Raw genomic sequence first — 24,995 nt, forward strand, 5'->3', positions numbered from 1 at the left:
ACCTCACAACAGTCAACTTACTAGATGTTACATGTTCATTTCTCTCTGTAATAAACAAGATACCACAAACACTCAAACATAAACACATGCAATGTGTTTTTGAGCATCAGAACAAAAAAGGAAACATGAAAATTATACTAATACTAATTCACACACTTATACACAAAGCACACAAGTGTATAAACTCATATTTAACACCCCTGGTACAATCCCACAAGTCCATGAAATATTGGAAATCAGTTATCATATTAAAAACTGCAAACATTTGCTTCCATCCTATGGCAAAATGTGTAGAATTGCAGGAAATTAGCAGTAAAATTTCAAAATCTTTTCTCCGTCACATGGCAAAACTTGTAGAATTGCAAAAAACAAACATCTTCTCTATGCCTCATGGCAAATTTTTCAGAATTGCAGGAAATTAACTTTAAAACGTAAATATTTTCTCTTCGCTGTCATGAGGGGGAAATGTTTTGCTCACAAGGTGCGGGGTATGGATGTGAGTACGCAGACCCACAAGCTAATGTGGCCCCTCATGATGAGTTCAGATTTTTTGTGGCCCACACCCCACTTGCTCTAGAATCCCCCTCTTCCAACAGATCACTACTCCATCCCTTAAAGGCAGGGCCGGTTGTGGACATCCTGCTGCCCTCGGCGAGACAAAAAAATTGCAATTCCAACAAGAATAGTCCCAGTAAGCAAAATAACGTTGAAAAGACATCTAAAATACATATTTTCTGGACATTGAAATCAAGTTCATTTTCGGTTCTGAAGTTGAAAATATGTCATTTATAGACGTCTACGTTGGGCCAAATCAAGGCTGGTCCAGACTTAGACAAAACTTGACCCAAACATAGACATCTATAATTAATTCAGATTTCGTCTTTAACGGACCAAAAAAACAAAGTCCGTGGATGTGGAAAACAAGGCCAGTCAAGACTACACAAAAAAAAAGACACCCAAAATGGGCCAGAGTTGGTCCGTGCTTACTGAGGTATAGCCTACAACAGGGATGGGCAACTCCAGTCCTCGGGGGCCGTCCCTAATCAACACAGCTGATGGAACTAATTGCATCCTAAACTAAAGATCATGATTAGTTGATTATTACTGTCAGATGTGTTAGCTGGGGCAAAAGTGTGACACCAATCAGGTCCCAGAGGACTGGCGTTGCCCACCCCTGGCCTACATTGTCGCCTGAAATTTTATTTTAGGAATGCCCATTTAAATGGTAGGCCTACCGTTTGTAAAACACCAAAAAAAAAACATGGCCGATCCAGACAGAATCAAAAAAAAGAAGTTGGCGTCAATATGTGCTTAATGGGGTGTAGCCTGCCATCTTGGCCTCCAATGGAATTTTATGAATGCCCATCCATGTTGTAGGCCCACTGTTTGGTCAACAGGTGTTGCATTGGCTTTATTCGTCCACATTCCTGTGACTAATCAATTTAAGCTCTACATATCAGCTACCCAACTTTATCAGGAGTTCTCCTCCGCTTAGTTGCAACGAGTTTACACAGCGGGAAATGTAGAGGTATTTTCTTTTTTTTGCTATGATCAGCTCGTAAAACATGAGTGATACAAAGTTGAAACCACTGATCATGACCATTGAGCCCACGGGATGAAATGTCTGGACAGCAGTTGTGAGTAGCCTGATTGTACATTACATACTGTCCCTTTCACTTTGACCTGTCCTGTTTTTCGGATATGTTGTTTGTTAACATGTCCAGCACATTTTCATATATTTTATTTGATCCGGCGCCATTTAGATCAGGCTACTTGATCGTAGAAACCTGTAACGATGTGAAAAAAGTTTCTCTCACTACATTGTCATCCACTTTCTCTCCAGCCTGTAGGCTACAGAAAAGGCCACATACTCTTATAACCATATGCTATATCTGATACATGATTTATGTCAGATCATTGTTTTGACGTAATGTTGGTGGAGCGCTGCAGCCATGCATCTCTTCCGCAGCACCCTGGAGACGCGCGCTCAGAATGGACAAGATACATCATTTGCCTCCCTGCCTTTGACAACGTGGGAGTTGCTTACCATAGGACAGCATCAGCGCTCACCTAAAAATCACATTTTGATTGAGAGAAATTGTCATTGTTTTCGGGCAGAATTATGTGAATTTTTATGTGTTGTTGGAGGTACATCTTAGTCAGTTTAGTTCAAAATGCCGCCCTCGTCAATCTGCCGCCGTAGGGGGCCATCCTAATCCTGCCTAATGAGCGGGCCGACCCTGCTTAAAGGGATCTATCATCCACCCATCCCCTAACTCTCCAACTTGTTCAATATTCCCCCAAGCGCCCTTATTACTGTGATGTCTCAATTCCGCTATTGTTATGCTCTTTAAAAATACCCCAAACACTCCTCTTTCTCTCTCCCGTCTCTCTTTCCCCCAATACTCTTCCCCCTCAATCCCATCTCTCCGTGGGTGCTGCTATGAAAACTTTCATGTTGATTGGTTTTGATAATACCCAAGGAGCCGGTGCAGAGCCGAGTGCTCTCGTGGTGCTAAGAGTAATCAAAGTGGAGAGAGAGAGATATGGGGAGTGAGAGAGAGAGAGAGAGAGAGAGATGGATAGTGAAAGCGAGGGAGAGAACATTATGCTGGGACCTGGAGGGAGGTGGGGCTGTGCTTTTGAAGATGTGATGGGTGGTTAGGGGGTGAAGGGAGGTGGGGGTTGGAGAGGGTCGAGGATGTGCGTACAGAGGGGGGTGAATCAAGAGGGGGGCAGAGGGGTCCCAGGGGAGTGATGCAGCGAGGCGCCTGGAGCCATCTTCGCCTTAGATTCTCATCTCCTCAGATCTTGGGCCGGCCTGTTGCTGGCGATTAGGGCCTGGTGTGATCTGACCAGCATGCTGAAGGTGTGCCGAGCCAACACAGCCCTGGCTAACTGTATCTGACGGCTTGCCGCCGAGAAAGCAGGGAGAGGAGCAAAGAACGAGGCCCAGCTCTACTCCGCTGGGCGAGATGGATGAAGGGGAATGGGACACCGCACTAACTAAAAGATGCCCTCGTTGACTCGCTCTAACGCTGATCCAGGGACAGCAAAACAGCCAAGATGGAGTTGTTCACACTCACAGCAAGGCCCCGTCAGCAATGGCCCCCTATCCCTATAGTGCCTTCAGAAAGCATACACACCCCTTGACTTATTGCACATTTTCTTTTATTACAGCCTGATTTCAAAATAAATTAAATGTATATATATTTTTAACCTATCAACACACAATACCCCATAATGACAACGTGAAAACATGTTTTGAGACATTTTGTCAAATGTATTGAAAATGAAATACATAAATATCTAATTTACATAAGTATTCACACCCCTGAGTCAACACATGTCAACACATCATCTGTAACCTTTGGCAACCTTTCGATTACAGATGATATCTTTCTGGGTAAGTCTCTAAGAGCTTTGCACACCTGGATTGTACAATATTTGCACATTATAAAAAAAAATTATTCTTCAAGCTCTGTCAAGTTGGTTGTTGATCATTGCTAGTCAACCATTTTCAGGTCTTGTCATAGATTTAAGTCAAAACTGTAAGCAGGCCAACATTCACTGTTGTCTTGGTAAGCAACTCCAGTGTAGATTTGACCTTGTGTTTTAGGTTACTATCCTGCTGAAAGATTAATTTATCTCCCAGTGTCTGGTGGAAAGCAGAAAAAAACAGGTTTTCCTCTAGGATTTTGCCTGTGCTTAGTTCTATTCCGTTTATTTTTATCCCAAAAAACTCCCTAGTGTAGTCCTTGACGGTGGCAAGCATATCCATAACATGATGCAGCCACCGCCATGCTTGAAAATAGGAAGAGTTGTACTCAGTAATGTTTTATATTGGATTTGCCCCAAACATAACGCTTTGTATTCAGGACATTAAGTTAATTTCTTTGCTACATTTTGTGCAGTTTTATTTTAGCGCCTTATTGCAAACATGACGCATGTTTTGTAATATTTGTACTCTGTACAGACATCCTTCTTTTCACTCTGTCATTTAGGTTAGTATTGTGGAGTAACTACACTGTTGTTGATCCATCGTCAGTTTTTTCCTATCATAGCCATTAAACTCTGTAACTGTTGGCCTCATGGTGAAATCCCTTATCAGTTTCCTTCCTCTCCGGCAATACTGGGTGTATTGATGCACCATCCAAAGTGTAATTAATAACCACCATGCTCAAAGGGATATTCACTGTCTGCTTTTTAAATGTTTACCCATCTACCAATAGGTGCCCTACTTTGCGAGGCATTGGAAAAACCTCCCTGGTCTTTGTGGTTGAATCTGTGTTTGAAATTCACTGCTCGACTGAGGGACCTTACAGATAATTCTATGTGTAGGGTACAGAGATGAGCTAGTCATTCAAAAAACACTATTTTTGCACACAGAGTGAGTCCATGCAACTCATGTGACTTGTTACTCCATGCAGTGGTGTGAAGTACTTGAGTGAAAATACTTTAATGTACTACTTAAATAGTTTTTGAGGGGTAACTGTACTTTACTATTTATATTTTTGACAAAATTATATACGTTTTACTCTACACATTTTCTCTGACACACAAAAGTACTCGTTACATTTTGAATGCTTAGCAGGACTGGAAAATAATCAAATTCACGCACTTATCAAGAGAACATCCCTGGACGTCCCTACTGCCTCTGATCTGGTGGACTCACTAAACACATGCTTCATTTGTAAATGATGTCTGAGTGTTGGAGTGTGCCCCTGGTTATCCATACATAAAAAAATACAAATACAAATGGTGCCGTCTGGTTCACTTAATATAAGGAATTAGAAATTAGTTATACTTTTACTTTTGATACTTAAGTATATTAAAAACCAAATACTTTTAGACTTTTACTCAAGTAGTATTTTACTGGGCGACTTTCACTTTTACTTCAGTCATTTTCTATTAAGGTATCTTTACTTTTACTCAAGTATGACAATTGGGTATTTTTTCCACCACTGAGTCCATGCAATTTATTACGTGACGTGTTAAGATTTTTTTTAATTCCTAAACGTACTTATGCTGGTCATAACAAAGGGCTTGAATACTTACTGACTCAAGACATTTCAGCTTTTCATTTTTTAGTCATTTGTAAACATTTCTAAAAACAGAAATCCACTTAGACATTATGGGGTATTGTGGGTAGGCAACTGACACAAAATCTCAATATGCACTATACAGGGGAGAAGGTGGATAAGGTGCCATTTGGGACATAAATCCAAAACATCTGATGCTGATCCATATACTGTAAGAGGTGTGACCAAGAGACCACACACACAAAAATGTAGTTGTTTCAACTAAATATTATTAAGGAACTGGTTACCTGAACTTAACATTTTTAGTTGGCACAAACGTAGCTCCAACATGAGAAAACGTATGCAAAACAATCAGTCAACTTAAAATGATGCGTTTGTTCAAATAGTCTCATATGTTCATTCAACTATAAAATTATTATTTGGGCATCTTACCTAAACAAAGGCTGTGGAACTAGTTACACACACAATGCAATGTTTTCAGCTAACATATTTGACATACATTGACATTCATGATTACATTGTGCGTGTTCATTTATACAGTAATTAATATTCAACATGTCATCACCTGGGATTTGAACTCAAAACCTCTTGGTTAAAAGCATTCCAGTCTTCAATGATGAGAGAAGAGTCAGATTAACTGATAACTGACACAGACATGGTGTCGTAGCAGGAAGATGGGAATGCCATGAACCAAGAGGTTGTGAGTTCAAATCCCAGGTGATGACATGTTGATAATAATTACTGTATAAATGAACATGCACAATGCAATCATGTATGTTGACGTGTGTCAAATATGTAAGCTGAAAACATTGCATGTTAAAAGCACAGTTTGTGTGTGTGTGTAACCAGTTGCACAGCTTTTTCTTAGTTAAGATGCCCAATTGTTAATTTATAATTGAATGGACACATGAGATAAGCTGAGCAAACACATCATTTTAAATTGACTACAATTTTGACAAAGTTCTCAAGTTAGAGCTAAGTTTGGGCCAACAGTTTTAAGTTCAGGTAACACTTGGACCTAAGAGTTGATTAAACAAAAAGAAAAGACTGTGGAACCAGCTACTTAACAATAATCAGTTGAAAGAACTACATTTGTGGGGGTTTTTAAACGTTTTTTTGGCGTTTTTTTTTTACAGTGGATTCATGTTATAGTGGATTCTTCCATTCGTTTTTGGACATCATTTACAAAAACATTCCTACCTAGATATAGCGGGAGTGAATTACCGTACCATGTATAATACGCCCATTCAAGTGCTCTGCTGCAATCTTTAAATGAGACCGAGAAAATCCAGCAAACTTGGTGCCACCAGCGATGAGGGGATATGGGCCTGTGACAGATGGTCACCTGAAGGTATTCGTCAGAGATGACAAGGTAACATCTCCTGGCTGGTGGATTTATGATCCCCCAGATGGACAGGGGATTGATAGCCTCTCGGCTCTGTGATAGCTTAGAACAAGTCAACACTAATACATTAGAACTAGATATCTACCACTGGTGGAAGGAAGTCGCATTGAATTATTTCACAGCAGATTAGAAAGTATTACAAATTATAATATTGTTTTTATTCCGAGATTCAACCGTATGGTTTTTAAGTGAAAATGTAGAAGGGCATTAGAATAGAACACTAAGCTATCTGTCACACTGTGATATAGGCTATAGCTCTCTACCATGCTGTCTAGATAATGTATGTCTACAGAGTCTATAATAAAACATTGACAGTCGTCGATGATGACCGGCCGTCTAATCCTTTATGAGAAAAGGTAACAGTTTATGCCTTATGCATGCCACATCTCCAAACTGACATTGTCGATAAATTGTTGACAAATAGTTCATAAACAGCTGATAAATAGTTCTTTGAAATGCCCTTTATTATACTGTACTTGATCAAAATAGGTACCAATCGTTTCATAACTAAAGATGCAATGTTTATACCATATAAAGTAAGAAAATGTCCTAGCATTTCTCTGGTTTATACTGTGATACAGACACGTGTTTGCTGTATGATATGATCTGATATATATTCCATGATGTGTCCAGTGGAGCAGGCAGACTGCAGTGCAGCAGCAGAGAGCATGTGGCCCAAACCGCACCCTATTCCCTACATATTTGTGTATTCGTTTTAACCAGAGCCCACTCTATAGGGAATAGGGTACCCTTTGGGACACAACCAGAGAGTTTAGCAGCAGAGACTGGGGGGCTCTGGGTGGATTTAGCTGGGGGCAGGTGGGTTATTGCTGATTTGACACCTCTAGATGTGCTACAGTATGAAGCCGCTGGAAGTCGAGCCCCTCGCTCCCCTCGCCTCGCCCCTCTGCTCGCTCCTCTATGGTTTAGGCTGAGGCGAGAGGACTGTAATCCCCACATCACCTCACACAGACAGACACACAGACAGGGCAGAGCCGTCATCTCACCGAGACAGAGGGAGAGGGAGAGTTGAAGAACGCCGTCATGTATGGACGCGTCTGGGGATGTGGAGGGACTTGGCTCACACACACACACACACACACATACAGACACACACACAGGTTGGGATGGAGTTAAAGCCTGCGGAGGTGTAGTGGAGGATGGAGGATGGTGTTAGCGAGGCTCAGAGGTTGGAGAGGAGGTGGGAGTTGGGAAGGCTAAGTTAGAAGACATGTGGAAATGAATCGGCTCACTGGGAGCCAGAGAGGAAGATACCTGGCTACTAACATAATAACAACATCAGCTAAAAAAAGTGGCTTGGCATTTTTATTTCCAATTCTATTTGATCAGATTTGTATTTATTTATTCACCTTAGCATATTTTCGAGTAGAGTATCATATAGCTAAATGTGATGACATTGAGATTTGACATTGAAATTGTACATGCAAGTGGTTCCTGAGAGAGAGAGAGAGAGACAGAGAGGTAGAGAGAGAGAGACAGAGAGACAGAGAGGTAGAGAGAGAGAGACAGAGAGGTAGAGAGAGATAGACAGAGAGACAGAGAGGTAGAGAGAGAGACAGAGAGACAGAGAGGTAGAGAGAGAGAGACAGAGAGACAGAGAGGTAGAGAGAGAGAGACAGAGAGACAGAGAGGTAGAGAGAGAGAGACAGAGAGGTAGAGAGAGAGAGACAGAGAGACAGAGAGGTAGAGAGAGAGAGAGCGAGAGACAGAGAGGTAGAGAGAGAGAGACAGAGAGACAGAGAGGTAGAGAGAGAGAGACAGAGAGGTAGAGAGAGAGAGACAGAGAGACAGAGAGACAGAGAGGTAGAGACAGAGAGACAGAGAGGTAGAGACAGAGAGACAGAGAGGTAGAGAGAGAGAGACAGAGAGAGAGAGGTAGAGAGAGAGAGACAGAGAGGTAGAGAGAGAGAGACAGAGAGACAGAGAGGTAGAGAGAGAGAGACAGAGAGGTAGAGAGAGAGAGACAGAGAGACAGAGAGACAGAGAGAGAGAGACAGAGAGGTAGAGAGAGAGACAGAGAGACAGAGAGGTAGAGAGAGAGAGACAGAGAGACAGAGAGGTAGAGAGAGAGAGACAGAGAGACAGAGAGGTAGAGAGAGAGACAGAGAGGTAGAGAGAGAGAGACAGAGAGACAGAGAGGTAGAGAGAGAGAGACAGAGAGGTAGAGAGAGAGAGACAGAGAGACAGAGAGGTAGAGAGAGAAAGAGAGAGAGAGACGGAAAAAGAAAGACAGAGCGACGGAGAGAGAGAGAGAGAGATGGGGTTGTATCTATATATTTTCCTGTGTAACTGTCTATGTGTTAAGGGTTGTGACACCCCCTGGCTAGTGTCAACCCCCTACCCTCTCTCTCTAACTGGGGGGCCTCTTGTCCTGACTGTTCATTTGCCACCGGTGCAGAGTGGCCTCGTTAATGTGATTCAAAGAGCTGGATCGGCCATCAAGCTCAATCAATAGCCGTTTCATTTTGCGCCATCTCTCAATGCCTTATAAAGAGGAGTCCGCTCGGCCTGGGCTCGCAGACCTCTCGTTACCGTGGTCCCAGGGGCACCGGAAAGCAGGGCAGCTCTCCGCCGCGCTCAGAAAGACTCATTTCCCTGAACACCCAACCCCCACCACAACGCCAAGTGCCAGCTGGAGCCCAACCCCAAAAACATTCAATTGGGAGCAGCTCCCCTCAGTGGCCTTGGAGCACAGGTTGACTGAGGAAAACAAGTGCGTCTGGTAGGGTTGTCTCAATCAACACTAACATTTGAAGCCCATCCCAGTAAAACATAACTACATCTTCCTTCCCCATGCCCCAAAATGACGTGGCTGCCCTGCTCCACAACAAACCTCTGATGCTGGTGGAGATATACAGTATGTATCCACACACACACACGCACGCACGCAAACATGCATGCACACACACACGCACAGTCACACACAGTTTTGTACAAGGTTAGTGATAAAATACAAATGTGTGTACTCGGTGTTCGTGTTGTTGGCATGAAGAACAGAGTATATACATGTTTATATATACATGTATACATATGCAGAGAGGCAGTCAGCAGGGAGCTCTGCCAATACATATTTGCTGGTCTCTATGGATGTATGCAAATGTATGTGGAAAGTGTGTGTGTGTGTGTGTGTGTGTGTGTGTGTGTGTGTGTGTGTGTGTGTGTGTGTGTGTGTGTGTGTGTGTGTGTGTGTGTGTGTGTGTGTGTGTGTGTGTGTGTGTGTGTGTGTGTGTGTGTGTGTGGATGTACGAGTATGTGTGCGCGCCTGCACATATGTTTGCTCTTGAGAGTGTGAGTGATTGCAAGGATGCAGCATGTCTCGCTGTTTACATCCACATGCAGTTAGGCACTGTGCACGTTAATCTCTGTAAGCCTATTTGCCTTTTGCATGTGTGTGCACGAGAGGGAGAGAGAGGCAAAGAGGGAGGGATATAGACAGAGAGAGCATGCTATTTTGTCTCGATCTCTATATTTTGGGTAGTGTGTGTGTGTGTGTGTGTGTGTGTGTGTGTGTGTGTGTGTGTGTGTGTGTGTGTGTGTGTGTGTGTGTGTGTGTGTGTGTGTGTGTGTGTGTGTGTGTGTGTGTCTCACCAGGTGTGTCTCCAGGTAGAGCTTGAGGCTGTCCATTTCAGCTTTGGGTGGCATCCAGTTCTCTGTGGTCTCCAGGGCTTCCCTCAGCCAGCAGATAAACTCATCTAGTTTGCTCACAAAGCCCTAAGAGAGAGAGAGAGAGAGACAGAGAGAGAGAAAGGGAGAGAGAGACAGAGAGAGGGACACAGAGAGTGAGACACAGAGAGAGAGAGACACAGAGAGACAGAGGGAGAGAGAGAGAGACACAGAGAGACAGAGAGAGAGACAGAGAGAGAGAGAGAAAGACAGAGAGAGAGACAGAGAAAGAGAAAGAGAGAGCGAGAGAGACAGAGAGCGACAGAGAGAGAGAGAGACAGCGAGAGAGACGGAGAGAGAAAGACAGAGAGAGAGACAGAGCGAGAGAGACAGAGAGAGACAGAGAAAGACAGAGAGAGAGAGACAGAGAAAGAGAAAGAGAGAGAGCGAGAGAGACAGAGAGAGAGAGACAGAGAGAGACAGAGAGACAGAGATAGAGACAGAGAGAGAAAGACAGAGAGGGAGAGCGAGAGAGACAGAGAAAGACAGAGAGAGACAGAGAGACAGAGAGAGCGAGAGAGACAGAGAGACAGACAAAGAGAGAGCGAGAGAGAGAGACAGAGAGAGACAGAGAGAGAGAGAGAGACAGAGAGGTAAGATTGTCAGTGATGCCACATCCACAGACACTAAAGTCAATCTACAGCAGCGACTCCAGTCCTGTTGTTGTTTAGTGATATTTCACCTCTTGAGTTAAAACTACCAACATTGGGGTGAATTGATTCAAGGGCAAAACTTGATTTCAAAGGGAGAACATTTGATAGTTGAGGGTATACACATCAGTTTATACACACAAACAACGGGTTGATGGGGGAGATTTCCCGTCAGTAACATTGCCCTTGATCAGTTAGAGGTGCTTAGTCAAAGAGGGGAGGACGGAGGAGAGGCTTGCTGTGTGGTGTGTGACTACTGCCATCCGCTGGCAAGGAAAGGAAGCGACTTGATTCCAACACAGATTGACAACGGTCTCTCTTCACCTTCCTCCCTAGCATTCCTTTCCTCTCCCTGAGCAGAAGGACAGAGACAAGGACTGTGGCGGGCGCTGGCGCGGGCGGTAACTAGCGTGGTATTTCAGTAATTACTACCTCAGATCTGTACATCCAGTTCTGCAGCCCCTGGTGTACGGTGTATAGACGCAGTAAACCTTGACTCATTGAGTGGTGTTCAGTAATTGCATTCATGACCCCAGAATTCAATATGATTATATTTATCTCACTCTCCATGGCAGGCCTCCTGCTCATTATTTGACAGTGATGAAAATCAAAGATATTGATATAAATGACCTCTCTTCAGACGCGGATAGAGCCCCAGTATTGACGTTTTTGGACCTGACTTCTTAGACAGGCTTTGATGTGGTTGTGGATGGCTGGGTCTGAGGCAGGATGGGGCTGGGTCAGAGGCAGGATGGGGCTGGGGCTGAGGCAGGATGGGGCCGGGTCTGAGGAAGGATGGGGCCGGGTCTGAGGCAGGATGGGGCCGGGTCTGAGGCAGGATGGGGCCGGGTCTGAGGCAGGATGGGGCTGGGTCTGAGGCAGGATGGGGCTGGGTCTGAAGCAGGGTGGGGCTGGGTCTGAGGCAGGGTGGGGCTGGGTCAGAGGCAGGGTGGGGCTGGGTCAGAGGCAGGATGGGGCTGGGTCTGAGGCAGGATGAGGCTGGGTCCTGGCAGGCTGGTACATAGTGTGTAGCATCAGTGTCATACAAATAGCAGGGCCTGGATGGTGATGTTAGTTTAGTGGGGACTGATCAGTCACTAACAAACGCTATCCCTCCCCCTCTATTGTATACTTCTCTCTTACTCCCTCCCTCTTGCATATTTCTCTCTTGCACATCTCTGTCTCTCTCTCTCTCTCTCTCGCATCTCCCTCTCTCTCGCATCTCTCTCTCTCTCTCTCTCGTATCCCTCTCTCTTGCATCTCTGTCTTTCTCTCTCGTATCTATCTCTCTCTCTCGCATCTCTCTCTTGCATCTCTGTCTCTCTCTCTCATATCTATCTCTCTCTCTCGTATCTCTCTCTCTCTCTCGTATCTCTATCCTATCTCTCTCTCTCTTGCATCTCTCTCAATTCAATTAAGTATACATATCAAGTATACATATCGAAAAAATATATATATATATTTATATATCAAATATATATATATTTATAATTTAATAATAATAATAATAGTAGTAGTGGACATGGGAGTGGACATGGGATTACCATTAACAACAACTACAACAACAATATTAATGCGAACAACAATACATTAAAGCCATGGTAGTAGACCAGTGTCAACATGACTGAGAAGACACATGACGTGGTATGAAAGACAAAACAAAAGAAGATGGGAAATATTATCGATGTTACTTTGCACTTTCCACTGGCTGTCCCTCAGGTTGTGGCAGGAGGACACATATTTGGCTACCAAAACTGCACATTTTGGCTTTTCTTCCTCTCTCTCTCTTTCTCGCATATTTCTCTCTCTCTCTTTCTTTTGCATCTCTCGCTCTCGTATCTCTCATCTCTCTCTCGTATCTCTCTCATCTCTCTCTCACTTTCGCTTGCATCTCTCTCTCTCTCTCTTGCATATTTCTCCGTCTTGCATCTCTTGCATCCCTCTCTCTCTCTCTCTCTTGCATTTCACACTCTTGTATCTCTTATCTCTCTCATCTCTCTCTCTCTTTTGCTTGCATCTCTCTTGCATATTTCTCTTTCTCTCTTGCATCTCTCAACCTATCTCTCGCATCTAACACTCTCGTATCTCTCTCATCTCTCGCTCATCTCTTTTTCTCTTTCACATGCATCTCTCTCTCTCACTCTCGTATCTCTCTCTCATCTCTCTTTCTCTTTCGCTTGCATCTCTCTCTCTCTCGCATCTCTCTCTCGCATCTCTCACTCTCTTATCTCTCCCTCTTATCTCTCTCTCTTGCATATTTCTCTCTCTCTCTTGCATATTTCTCTCTCTCTCTTGCATATTTCTCCCTCTCTCTTTCTCATTTAAAAAAATACATTGCATTAATGTCCTGTCTGCGTGCAGTAGGCTAGCAGTAAGCTGCTCATATTAGCCAGTGAGATAGGTACATTACAGCAGAATTGTCCCAGTCAATGGAAATCAACAGACACTGAGACTAGAACACAATCCCCCAGGACAGGGACATTATGTGCGTTTCCTTTTCATCCTCCCTCTCCACCAGTAAAGCTTTCAACCAAGATGAATACACAGCCCCTGGTCACAACAGCATTAACGGCAGGGCCTAGCGTGTCACAGAATGGGTTTGTGGGCCAGTGTAATGCGCCAGCCAGGCAGGCAGAAGGAAAAGCATATGAATAACATGAATGAACAACATCCCTTCTCTTCCCATCTATCCCCTCCGAACTTCTCCCAGGGAAAGAGAGAGAGAGAGAGAGGCAGAGAGAGAGAGAAAGAAAGAGAGAGACAGGCGGAGAAAGGAGAGAGATAAAAAAGAAGAGAGGAAGAGAGAGACAGAGGCAGGAAGGATGGAGGGAAGGAAGGCTCTGCTCGTCAGTAGCGTCACACTTGACTAGGCCCCTGAGACGCTCCCAGTAGAACCTTCAGCTGCCAGCTGTCTGTTGCCATGAGGATGAAGTCATCTCCAGAGGCCCGCATGCTAATGTAATCAATCACCTCCCTGTGTGACACGTATCATCTCAGGTGGCGCGCCTGGCTGCCTCTCTCTCAGCCTCACAGCCTCATCTCAGCCTCACAGCCTTAGCTTTTCTCTCAGTTCCAGCCTCACAGCCCCAACCTCAGCCTGGCTGTCTCTCTCTCAGCCTCACAGCCTCAGCTTCTCTCCCAGCCTCACAGCCCCAATCTCAGCCTGGCTGCCTCTCTCTCAGCCTCACAGCCCCAATCTCAGCCTGGCTGTCTCTCTCTCAGCCTCACAGCCCCAATCTCAGCCTGGCTGTCTCTCTCTCAGCCTCACAGCCTCAGCTTCTCTCCCAGCCTCACAGCCCCAATCTCAGCCTGGCTGCCTCTCTCTCAGCCTCACAGCCCCAATCTCAGCCTGGCTGTCTCTCTCTCAGCCTCACAGCCTCAGCTTCTCTCCCAGCCTCACAGCCCCAATCTCAGCCTGGCTGTCTCTCTCTCAGCCTCACAGCCCCAATCTCAGCCTGGCTGTCTCTCTCTCAGCCTCACAGCCCCAATCTCAGCCTGGCTGTCTCTCTCTCAGCCTCACAGCCTCAGCTTCTCTCCCAGCCTCACAGCCCCAATCTCAGCCTGGCTGCCTCTCTCTCAGCCTCACAGCCCCAATCTCAGCCTGGCTGTCTCTCTCTCAGCCTCACAGCCTCAGCTTCTCTCCCAGCCTCACAGCCCCAATCTCAGCCTGGCTGTCTCTCTCTCAGCCTCACAGCCCCAATCTCAGCCTGGCTGTCTCTCTCTCAGCCTCACAGCCTCAGCTTCTCTCCCAGCCTCACAGCCCCAATCTCAGCCTGGCTGTCTCTCTCTCAGCCTCACAGCCTCAGCTTCTCTCCCAGCCTCACAGCCCCAATCTCAGCCTGGCTGTCTCTCTCTCAGCCTCACAGCCTCAGCTTCTCTCCCAGCCTCACAGCCCCAATCTCAGCCTGGCTGTCTCTCTCTCAGCCTCACAGCCTCAGCTTCTCTCCCAGCCTCACAGCCCCAATCTCAGCCTGGCTGTCTCTCTCTCAGCCTCACAGCCCCAATCTCAGCCTGGCTGTCTCTCTCTCAGCCTCACAGCCCCAATCTCAGCCTGGCTGTCTCTCTCTCAGCCTCACAGCCCCAATCTCAGCCTGGCTGTCTCTCTCTCAGCCTCACAGCCCCAATCTCAGCCTGGCTGTCTCTCTCTCAGCCTCACAGCCCCAACCTCAGCCTGGCTGTCTCTCTCTCAGCCTCACAGCCTCAGCTTCTCTCCCAGCCTCACAGCCCCAATCTCAGCCTGGCTGTCTCTCTCTCAGCATCAGCCTCTGTATCAGCCTCAGTCTGAGCTTCAGCCTCACAACTAGGCTTGGGCAATATACCATTTATACCGTATACCGGGTATTTTGAAATAACTACAGTATTTTTCAGGGGCTGCAGGGGTGGGTGCTATGCTTATAACTAGTTAAATATAACTATAAGAAATCTAAGATGTGTCAAATAAATGATATCCATCTCAGGGCTCCTGCTATGCATTTGGTTGGCTGACTTGCTAGGTAAGTGGCTAGATGTCAAGATCAAACTTCTTGGTTCCAGCAGAGATATTCAATCCCCTCCTGGATCAACATCTCTGTTGCCTAAATTGTTTTGTGCTTCCGCCAAATTTTTTTTTATATACAGTTGAAGTCGGAAGTTTACATACACCTTTCATGCACCCCACAGGGCGGGGTTCAGACCCAGGGTGGGGTTCAGACCCAGGGTGGGGTTCAGACCCAGGGACTCGAGCTTAATGATGAGCTTGGAGGGTACTATGGCATTGAATGCTGAGCTGTAGTCAATAAACAGCATTCTTACATACAGTTGAAGTCGGACCTTTAAATACACCGCAGCCAAATACATGTCAACTCAGTTTTTCACCATTCCTGACATTCAATTATAGAAAAAATTCCCTGTCTTAGGTCAGTTAGGATCACCACTTTATTTTAAGAATGTGAAATGTCAGAATAATAGTAGAGAGAATGATTTATTTCAGCTTTTATTTCTTTCATCACATTCCCAGTAGGTCAGAAGTGTACATACACTCAATTAGTATTTGGTAGCATTGCCTTTAAATTGTTAAACTTGGGTCAAACGTTTCGGGTAGCCTTCCACAAGCTTCCCAAAAAAAGTTGGGTGAATTTTGGCCCATTCCTCCTGACAGAGCTGGTGTAACTGAGTAAGGTTTGTAGGCCTCCTTGCTCGCACACACTTTTTCAGTTCTGCCCACAGATTTTCTATAGGATTGAGGTCAGGGCTTTGTGATGGCCACTCCAATACCTTGACTTTGTAGCCCTTTAGACATTTTGCCACAACTTTGGAAGTATGCTTGGGGTTATTGTCCATTTGGAAGACCCATTTGTGACCAAGCTTTAACTTCCTGACTGATGTCTTGAGATGTTGCTTCAATATATCCACACCATTTTCCGCCCTCATGATGCCATCTATTTTGTGAAGTGCACCAACCCCACAACATGATGCTGCCACCCCCGTGCTCCACGGTTTGATGGTGATCTTCAGCTTGCAAGCATCCCCCTTTTTCCTTCAAACATAACAATGGTCATTATGGCAAAACAGTTCTATTTTTGTTTCATCAGACCAGAGGACATTTCTCCAAAAAGTACGATCTTTGTCCCCATGTGCAGTTGCAAACCGTAGTCTGGCTTTTTTATGGCGGTTTTGGAGCAGTGGCTTCTTCCTTGCTGAGAGGCCTTTCAGGTCATGTTGATATAGAACTCATTTTACTGTGGATATAGATACTTTTGTACCTGTTTCCTCCAGCATCTTCACAAGGTCCTTTGCTGTTGTTCTGGGATTGATTTGCACTTTTCGCACCAAAGTACGTTCATCTCTAGGAGACAGACTCCTTCCAGAGCGGTATGATGGCTGCGTGGTCCCATGATGTTTATACCTGCGTACTATTGTATGTACAGATGAACGTGGTATCTTCAGGCATTTGGAAATTGCTCCCAAGGATGAACCAGACTTGTGGAGGTCTACAATTTATTCTGAGGTCTTGGCTGATTTCTTTTGATTTTCCCATGATATCAAGCAAAGAGGCGCTGAGTTTGAAGGTTGGCCTTGAAATACATCCAGAGATATAACTCCAATTGACTCAAATTATGTCAATTAGCCTATTAGAAGCTTCTAAAGCCATGTCTGGAATTTTCCAAGCTGTTTAAAGGCACAGTCAACTTAGTGTATGTAGACTTCTGACCCACTGGAATTGTGATACAGTGAATTACAAGTGAAATAATCTGTCTGTAAACAATTGTTAGAGAATTTACTTGCGTCATACACAAAGTAGATGTCCTATCTGACTTGCCAAAACTATAGTTTATTAAGAAGACATTTGTGGAATGGTTGAAAAATGAGTTTTAGTGACTGTGTATGTAAACTTCCGACTTCAACTGTACGTACATCTATTATTTTGTTTTAAATTGCACCCCTTGTTTGCACATTCGGTAATACCGTATACCCCGGTATGGTACAGAAACGGTATCACGGTATGAAAATCTGGAAAACCCTACTCACAACCCCAGCCCAAACTTCTCTCTCTGTCCCAGCCTCAGTCCTAGCCCTAACTTCTCTCTCAGTCCCAGCCCCACCCCAGCCCTAACTTCTCTCTCAGTCCCTGACCCAACCCAGCCCTAACTTCTCTCTCAGTCCCAGCCTCAACCCCAGCCCTAACTTCTCTCTCTGTCCCAGCCTCAACCCCAGCCCTAACTTCTCTCTCTGTCCCAGCCTCAACCCCAGCCCTAACTTCTCTCTCTGTCCCAGCCCTAACTTCTCTCTCAGTCCCAGCCTCAACCCCAGCCCTAACTCCTCTCTCAGTCCCAACCCTAACTCCTCTCTCAGTCCCAGCCTCAGCACCAGCCCTAACTGCTCTCTCTCTCCCAGCCCTAACTTCTCTCTCAGTCCCAGCCCTAACTTCTCTCTCAGTCCCAGCCTCAGCACCAGCCCTAACTTCTCTCTCTCTCCCAGCCCTAACTTCTCTCTCAGTCCCAGCCCTAACTTCTCTCTCAGTCCCAGCCTCAACTCCAGCCCTAACTTCTCTCTCTGTCCCAGCCTCAACCCCAGCCCTAACTTCTCTCTCAGCCCCAGCCCTAACTTCTCTCTCAGTCCCAGCCTCAACCCCAGCCCTAACTTCTCTCTCAGCCCCAGCCCTAACTTCTCTCTCAGTCCCAGCCTCAACCCCAGCCCTAACTTCTCTCTCAGCCCCAGCCCTAACTTCTCTCTCAGTCCCAGCCTCAACCCCAGCCCTAACTTCTCTCTCAGTCCCAGCCTCAACCTCAGCCCTAACTTCTCTCTCAGCCCCAGCCCTAACTTCTCTCTCAGTCCCAGCCTCAACCCCAGCCCTAACTTCTCTCTCAGTCCCAGCCTCAACCCCAGCCCTAACTTCTCTCTCAGTCCCAGGCCTAACTTCTCTCTCAGTCCCAGCCCTAACTTCTCTCTCAGTCCCAGCCCTAACTTCTCTCTCAGTCCCAGCCCTAACTCCTCTCTCAGCCCCAGCCCTAACTTCTCTCTCAGTCCCAGCCTCAGCCCCAGCCCTAACTTCTCTCTCAGTCCCAGCCCTAACTTCTCTCTCAGTCCCAGCCCTAACTTCTCTCTCAGTCCCAGCCCTAACTCCTCTCTCAGCCCCAGCCCTAACTTCTCTCTAAGCCCCAGCCCTAACTTCTCTCTCAGTCCCAGCCCTAACTCCTCTCTCAGTCCCAGCACTAACTCCTCTCTCAGTCCCAGCCCTAACTCCTCTCTCAGCCCCAGCCCTAACTCCTCTCTCAGTCCCAGCCCTAACTCCTCTCTCAGTCCCAGCCCTAACTCCTCTCTCAGTCCCAGCCCTAACTTCTCTCTCAGTCTCAGCCCTAACTTCTCTCTCAGTCCCAGCCCTAACTCCTCTCTCAGTCCCAGCCCTAACTTCTCTCTCAGTCTCAGCCCTAACTTCTCTCTCAGTCCCAGCCCTAACTCCTCTCTCAGTCCCAGCCCTAACTCCTCTCTCAGTCCCAGCCCTAACTCCTCTCTCAGTCCCAGCCCTAACTCCTCTCTCAGTCCCAGCCCTAACTCCTCTCTCAGCCCTAGCCTCAACCCCAGCCCTAACTTCTTTCTCAGTCCCAGCCCCACCCCAGCCCTAACATCTCTCTCTGTCCCAGCCTCAACCCCAGCCCTAACTTCTTTCTCAGTCCCAGCCTCAGCCCCAGCCCTAACTTCTCTCTCTGTCCCAGCCTCAACCCCAGCCCTAACTTCTTTCTCAGTCCCAGCCCCACCCCAGCCCTAACTTCTCTCTCAGCCCCAGCCCTAACTTCTCTCTCTGTCCCAGCCTCAACCCCAGCCCTAACTTCTTTCTCAGTCCCAGCCCCACCCCAGCCCTAACTTCTCTCTCAGTCCCAGCCCTAACTTCTCTCTCTGTCCCAGCCTCAACCCCAGCCCTAACTTCTCTCTCAGTCCCAGCCCTAACTTCTCTCTCAGTCCCAGCCTCAACCCCAGCCCTAACTTCTATCTCAGTCCCAGCCTCAACCCCAGCCCTAACTTCTCTCTCAGTTCCAGCCTCAACCCCAGCCCTAACTTCTCTCTCAGTCCCAGCCTTAACTCCTCTCTCAGCCCCAGCCCAAACTCCTCTCTCAGTCCCAACCCTAACTCCTCTCTCAGTCCCAGCCCTAACTCCTCTCTCAGTCCCAGCCCTAACTTCTCTCTCAGTCCCAGCCATAACTTCTCTCTCAGTCCCAGCCCTAACTTCTCTCTCAGTCCCAGCCCTAACTTCTCTCTCAGTCCCAGCCTCAGCCCCAGCCCTAACTTCTCTCTCAGTCCCAGCCCTAACTCCTCTCTCAGTCCCAGCCCTAACTCCTCTCTCAGTCCCAGCCCTAACTCCTCTCTCAGTCCCAGCCCTAACTCCTCTCTCAGTCCCAGCCCTAACTCCTCTCTCAGCCCCAGCCTCAACCCCAGCCCTAACTTCTTTCTCAGTCCCAGCCCCACCCCAGCCCTAACTTCTCTCTCTGTCCCAGCCTCAACCCCAGCCCTAACTTCTCTCTCTGTCCCAGCCTCAACCCAAGCCCTAACTTCTTTCTCAGTCCCAGCCTCAACCCCAGCCCTAACTTCTCTCTCAGCCCCAGCCCTAACTTCTCTCTCTGTCCCAGCCTCAACCCCAGCCCTAACTTCTTTCTCAGTCCCAGCCCCACCCCAGCCCTAACTTCTCTCTCAGTCCCAGCCCTAACTTCTCTCTCTGTCCCAGCCTCAACCCCAGCCCTAACTTCTCTCTCAGTCCCAGCCCTAACTTCTCTCTCAGTCCCAGCCTCAACCCCAGCCCTAACTTCTCTCTCAGTCCCAGCCTCAACCCCAGCCCTAACTTCTCTCTCAGTCCCAGCCTCAACCCAGCCCTAACTTCTCTCTCTGTCCCAGCTTCAATCCCAGCCCTAACTTCTCTCTCAGTCCCAGCCTCAACCCAGCCCTAACTTCTCTCTCTGTCCCAGCCTCAACCCGAAGCCCTAAATTCTCTCTCTGTCCCAGCCTCAACCCAAGCCCTAACTTCTTTCTCAGTCCCAGCCCCACCACAGCCCTAACTTCTCTCTCAGCCCCAGCCCTAACTTCTCTCTCTGTCCCAGCCTCAACCCCAGCCCTAACTTCTTTCTCAGTCCCAGCCCCACCCCAGCCCTAACTTCTCTCTCAGTCCCAGCCCTAACTTCTCTCTCAGTCCCAGCCTCAACCCCAGCCCTAACTTCTCTCTCAGTCCCAGCCTCAACCCCAGCCCTAACTTCTCTCTCAGTCCCAGCCTCAACCCAGCCCTAACTTCTCTCTCAGTTCCAGCCTCAACCCCAGCCCTAACTTCTCTCTCAGTCCCAGCCTCAACCCCAGCCCTAACTTCTCTCTCTGTCCCAGCTTCAACCCCAGCCCTAACTTCTCTCTCTGTCCCAGCCCTAACTTCTCTCTCAGTCCCAGCCCTAACTTCTCTCTCAGTCCCAGCCTCAACCCCAGCCCTAACTTCTCTCTCAGTCCCAGCCTCAACCCCAGCCCTAACTTCTCTCTCAGTTCCAGCCTCAACCCCAGCCCTAACTTCTCTCTCAGTCCCAGCCCTAACTCCTCTCTCAGCCCCAGCCCTAACTCCTCTCTCAGTCCCAACCCTAACTCCTCTCTCAGTCCCAGCCCTAACTCCTCTCTCAGTCCCAGCCCTAACTTCTCTCTCAGTCCCAGCCCTAACTTCTCTCTCAGTCCCAGCCCTAACTTCTCTCTCAGTCCCAGCCCTAACTCCTCTCTCAGCCCCAGCCCTAACTCCTCTCTCAGTCCCAACCCTAACTCCTCTCTCAGTCCCAGCCCTAACTTCTCTCTCAGTCCCAGCCCTAACTTCTCTCTCAGTCCCAGCCTCAGCCCCAGCCCTAACTTCTCTCTCAGTCCCAGCCCTAACTCCTCTCTCAGTCCCAGCCCTAACTCCTCTCTCAGTCCCAGCCCTAACTCCTCTCTCAGTCCCAGCCCTAACTCCTCTCTCAGTCCCAGCCCTAACTCCTCTCTCAGTCCCAGCCCTAACTCCTCTCTCAGCCCCAGCCTCAACCCCAGCCCTAACTTCTCTCTCAGTCCCAGCCCCACCCCAGCCCTAACTTCTCTCTCTGTCCCAGCCTCAACCCCAGCCCTAACTTCTCTCTCTGTCCCAGCCTCAACCCAAGCCCTAACTTCTTTCTCAGTCCCAGCCCCACCCCAGCCCTAACTTCTCTCTCAGCCCCAGCCCTAACTTCTCTCTCTGTCCCAGCCTCAACCCCAGCCCTAACTTCTTTCTCAGTCCCAGCCCCACCCCAGCCCTAACTTCTCTCTCAGTCCCAGCCCTAACTTCTCTCTCTGTCCCAGCCTCAACCCCAGCCCTAACTTCTCTCTCAGTCCCAGCCCTAACTTCTCTCTCAGTCCCAGCCTCAACCCCAGCCCTAACTGCTCTCTCAGTCCCAGCCTCAACCCCAGCCCTAACTTCTCTCCCAGTCCCAGCCTCAACCCCAGCCCTAACTTCTCTCTCAGTTCCAGCCTCAACCCCAGCCCTAACTTCTCTCTCAGTCCCAGCCTCAACCCCAGCCCTAACTTCTCTCTCTATCCCAGCTTCAACCCCAGCCCTAACTTCTCTCTCTGTCCCAGCCCTAACTTCTCTCTCAGTCCCAGCCCTAACTTCTCTCTCAGTCTCAGCCTCAGCCCCAGCCCTAACTTCTCTCTCAGTCCCAGCCTCAACCCCAGCCCTAACTTCTCTCTCAGTCCCAGCCTCAACCCCAGCCCTAACTTCTCTCTCAGTCCCAGCCTCAACCCCAGCCCTAACTTCTCTCTCAGTTCCAGCCTCAACCCCAGCCCTAACTTCTCTCTCAGTCCCAGCCTCAACCCCAGCCCTAACTTCTCTCTCTGTCCCAGCTTCAACCCCAGCCCTAACTTCTCTCTCTGTCCCAGCCCTAACTTCTCTCTCAGTCCTAGCCCTAACTTCTCTCTCAGTCTCAGCCTCAGCCCCAGCCCTAACTTCTCTCTCAGTCCCAGCCTCAACCCCAGCCCTAACTTCTCTCTCAGTCCCAGCCTCAACCCCAGCCCTAACTTCTCTCTCAGTCCCAGCCTCAACCCCAGCCCTAACTTCTCTCTCAGTCCCAGCCTCAACCTCAGCCCTAACTTCTCTCTCAGTCCCAGCCCTAACTTCTCTCTCAGTCCCAGCCTCAGCACCAGCCCTAACTTCTCTCTCTGTCCCAGCCCTAACTTCTCTCTCAGTCCCAGCCTCAACCCCAGCCCTAACTTCTCTCTCTGTCCCAGCCCTAACTTCTCTCTCTGTCCCAGCCCTAACTTCTCTCTCTGTCCCAGCCCTAACTTCTCTCTCAGTCCCAGCCTCAACCCCAGCCCTAACTTCTCTCTCTGTCCCAGCCCTAACTTCTCTCTCAGTCCCAGCCCTAACTTCTCTCCCAGTCCCAGCCCTAACTTCTCTCTCAGTCCCAGCCCTAACTCCTCTCTCAGTCCCAGCCCTAACTTCTCTCTCAGTCCCAGCCCTAACTTCTCTCTCAGTCCCAGCCCTAACTTCTCTCTCAGTCCCAGCCCTAACTTCTCTCTCAGTCCCAGCCCTAACTTCTCTCTCAGTCCCAGCACTAACTCCTCTCTCAGCCCCAGCCCTAACTTCTCTCTCAGTCCCAGCCTCAGCCCCAGCCCCAACTCCTCTCTCAGCCCCAGCCCTAACTTCTCTCTCAGTCCCAGCCCTAACTTCTCTCTCAGTCCCAGCCCTAACTCCTCTCTCAGCCCCAGCCCTAACTTCTCTCTCAGTCCCAGCCTCAGTCCCAGCCCTAACTCCTCTCTCAGGCCCAGCCCTAACTTCTCTCTCAGTCCCAGCCTCAGTCCCAGCCCTAACTCATCTCTCAGCCCCAGCCCTAACTTCTCTCTCAGTCCCAGCCTTAACTTCTCTCTCAGTCCCAGCCCTAACTCCTCTCTCAGCCCCAGCCCTAACTTCTCTCTCAGCCCCAGCCCTAACTTCTCTCTCAGTCCCAGCCTCAACCCCAGCCCTAACTTCTCTCTCAGTCCCAGCCTCAACCTCAGCCTTAACTTCTCTCTCAGCCCCAGCCCTAACTTCTCTCTCAGCCCAGCCCTAACTCCTCTCTCAGCCCCAGCCCTAACTTCTCTCTAAGCCCCAGCCCTAACTCCTCTCTCAGCCCCAGCCCTAACTTCTCTCTAAGCCCCAGCCCTAACTCCTCTCTCAGTCCCAGCCCTAACTTCTCTCTCAGCCCAGCCCTAACTTCTCTCTCAGTCCCAGCCCTAACTCCTCTCTCAGTCCCAGCCCTAACTCCTCTCTCAGCCCCAACCCTAACTCCTCTCTCAGTCCCAGCCCTAACTTCTCTCTCAGTCCCAGCCCTAACTTCTCTCTCAGTCCCAGCCCTAACTTCTCTCTCAGTCCCAGCCCTAACTCCTCTCTCAGCCCCAGCCCTAACTTCTCTCTCAGTCCCAGCCTCAGCCCCAGCCCTAACTTCTCTCTCAGTCCCAGCCCTAACTTCTCTCTCAGTCCCAGCCCTAACTTCTCTCTCAGTCCCAGCCCTAACTTCTCTCTCAGTCCCAGCCCTAACTTCTCTCTCAGTCCCAGCCCTAACTTCTCTCTCAGTCCCAGCCCTAACTTCTCTCTCAGTTCCAGCCCTAACTTCTCTCTCAGTCACAGCCCTAACTTCTCTATCAGTCCCAGCCTCAACCCCAGCCCTAACTTCTCTCTCAGTCCCAGCCTCAACCCCAGCCCTAACTTCTCTCTCAGTCCCAGCCTCAACCCCAGCCCTAACTTCTCTCTCAGTTCCAGCCTCAACCCCAGCCCTAACTTCTCTCTCAGTCCCAGCCTCAACCCCAGCCCTAACTTCTCTCTCTGTCCCAGCTTCAACCCCAGCCCTAACTTCTCTCTCTGTCCCAGCCCTAACTTCTCTCTCAGTCCCAGCCCTAACTTCTCTCTCAGTCTCAGCCTCAGCCCCAGCCCTAACTTCTCTCTCAGTCCCAGCCTCAACCCCAGCCCTAACTTCTCTCTCAGTCCCAGCCTCAACCCCAGCCCTAACTTCTCTCTCAGTTCCAGCCTCAACCCCAGCCCTAACTTCTCTCTCAGTCCCAGCCTCAACCCCAGCCCTAACTTCTCTCTCTGTCCCAGCTTCAACCCCAGCCCTAACTTCTCTCTCTGTCCCAGCCCTAACTTCTCTCTCAGTCCTAGCCCTAACTTCTCTCTCAGTCTCAGCCTCAGCCCCAGCCCTAACTTCTCTCTCAGTCCCAGCCTCAACCATAGCCCTAACTTCTCCCTCAGTCCCAGCCTCAACCCCAGCCCTAACTTCTCTCTCAGTCCCAGCCTCAACCCCAGCCCTAACTTCTCTCTCAGTCCCAGCCTCAACCCCAGCCCTAACTTCTCTCTCAGTCCCAGCCTCAGCCCCAGCCCTAACTCCTCTCTCAGTCCCAGCCCTAACTCCTCTCTCAGCCCCAGCCCTAACTTCTCTCTCAGTCCCAGCCTCAGTCCCAGCCCTAACTCCTCTCTCAGCCCCAGCCCTAACTTCTCTCTCAGTCCCAGCCTCAGTCCCAGCCCTAACTCCTCTCTCAGCCCCAGCCCTAACTTCTCTCTCAGTCCCAGCCTTAACTTCTCTCTCAGTCCCAGCCCTAACTCCTCTCTCAGCCCCAGCCCTAACTTCTCTCTCAGCCCCAGCCCTAACTTCTCTCTCAGTCCCAGCCTCAACCCCAGCCCTAACTTCTCTCTCAGTCCCAGCCTCAACCCCAGCCTTAACTTCTCTCTCAGTCCCAGCCCTAACTTCT

General features: G+C 48.7%; 1 protein-coding gene across 1 annotated transcript in view; it reads right to left on the reverse strand.

The window, feature by feature from the left end:
• The window catches only part of LOC135507986 (A-kinase anchor protein 6-like), a 192,158-nt gene that overhangs the window by 113,865 nt on the left and 53,298 nt on the right, over nt 1-24,995 (reverse strand). Inside the window, 1 exon segment of the mRNA XM_064927842.1 lies at nt 10,057-10,179. Within this exon segment, the coding sequence (XP_064783914.1) occupies nt 10,057-10,179 (123 nt within the window).

Source organism: Oncorhynchus masou, chromosome 21, assembly GCF_036934945.1.
Source record: "Oncorhynchus masou masou isolate Uvic2021 chromosome 21, UVic_Omas_1.1, whole genome shotgun sequence".
NCBI classification, from domain to species: Eukaryota; Metazoa; Chordata; class Actinopteri; order Salmoniformes; family Salmonidae; genus Oncorhynchus; species Oncorhynchus masou.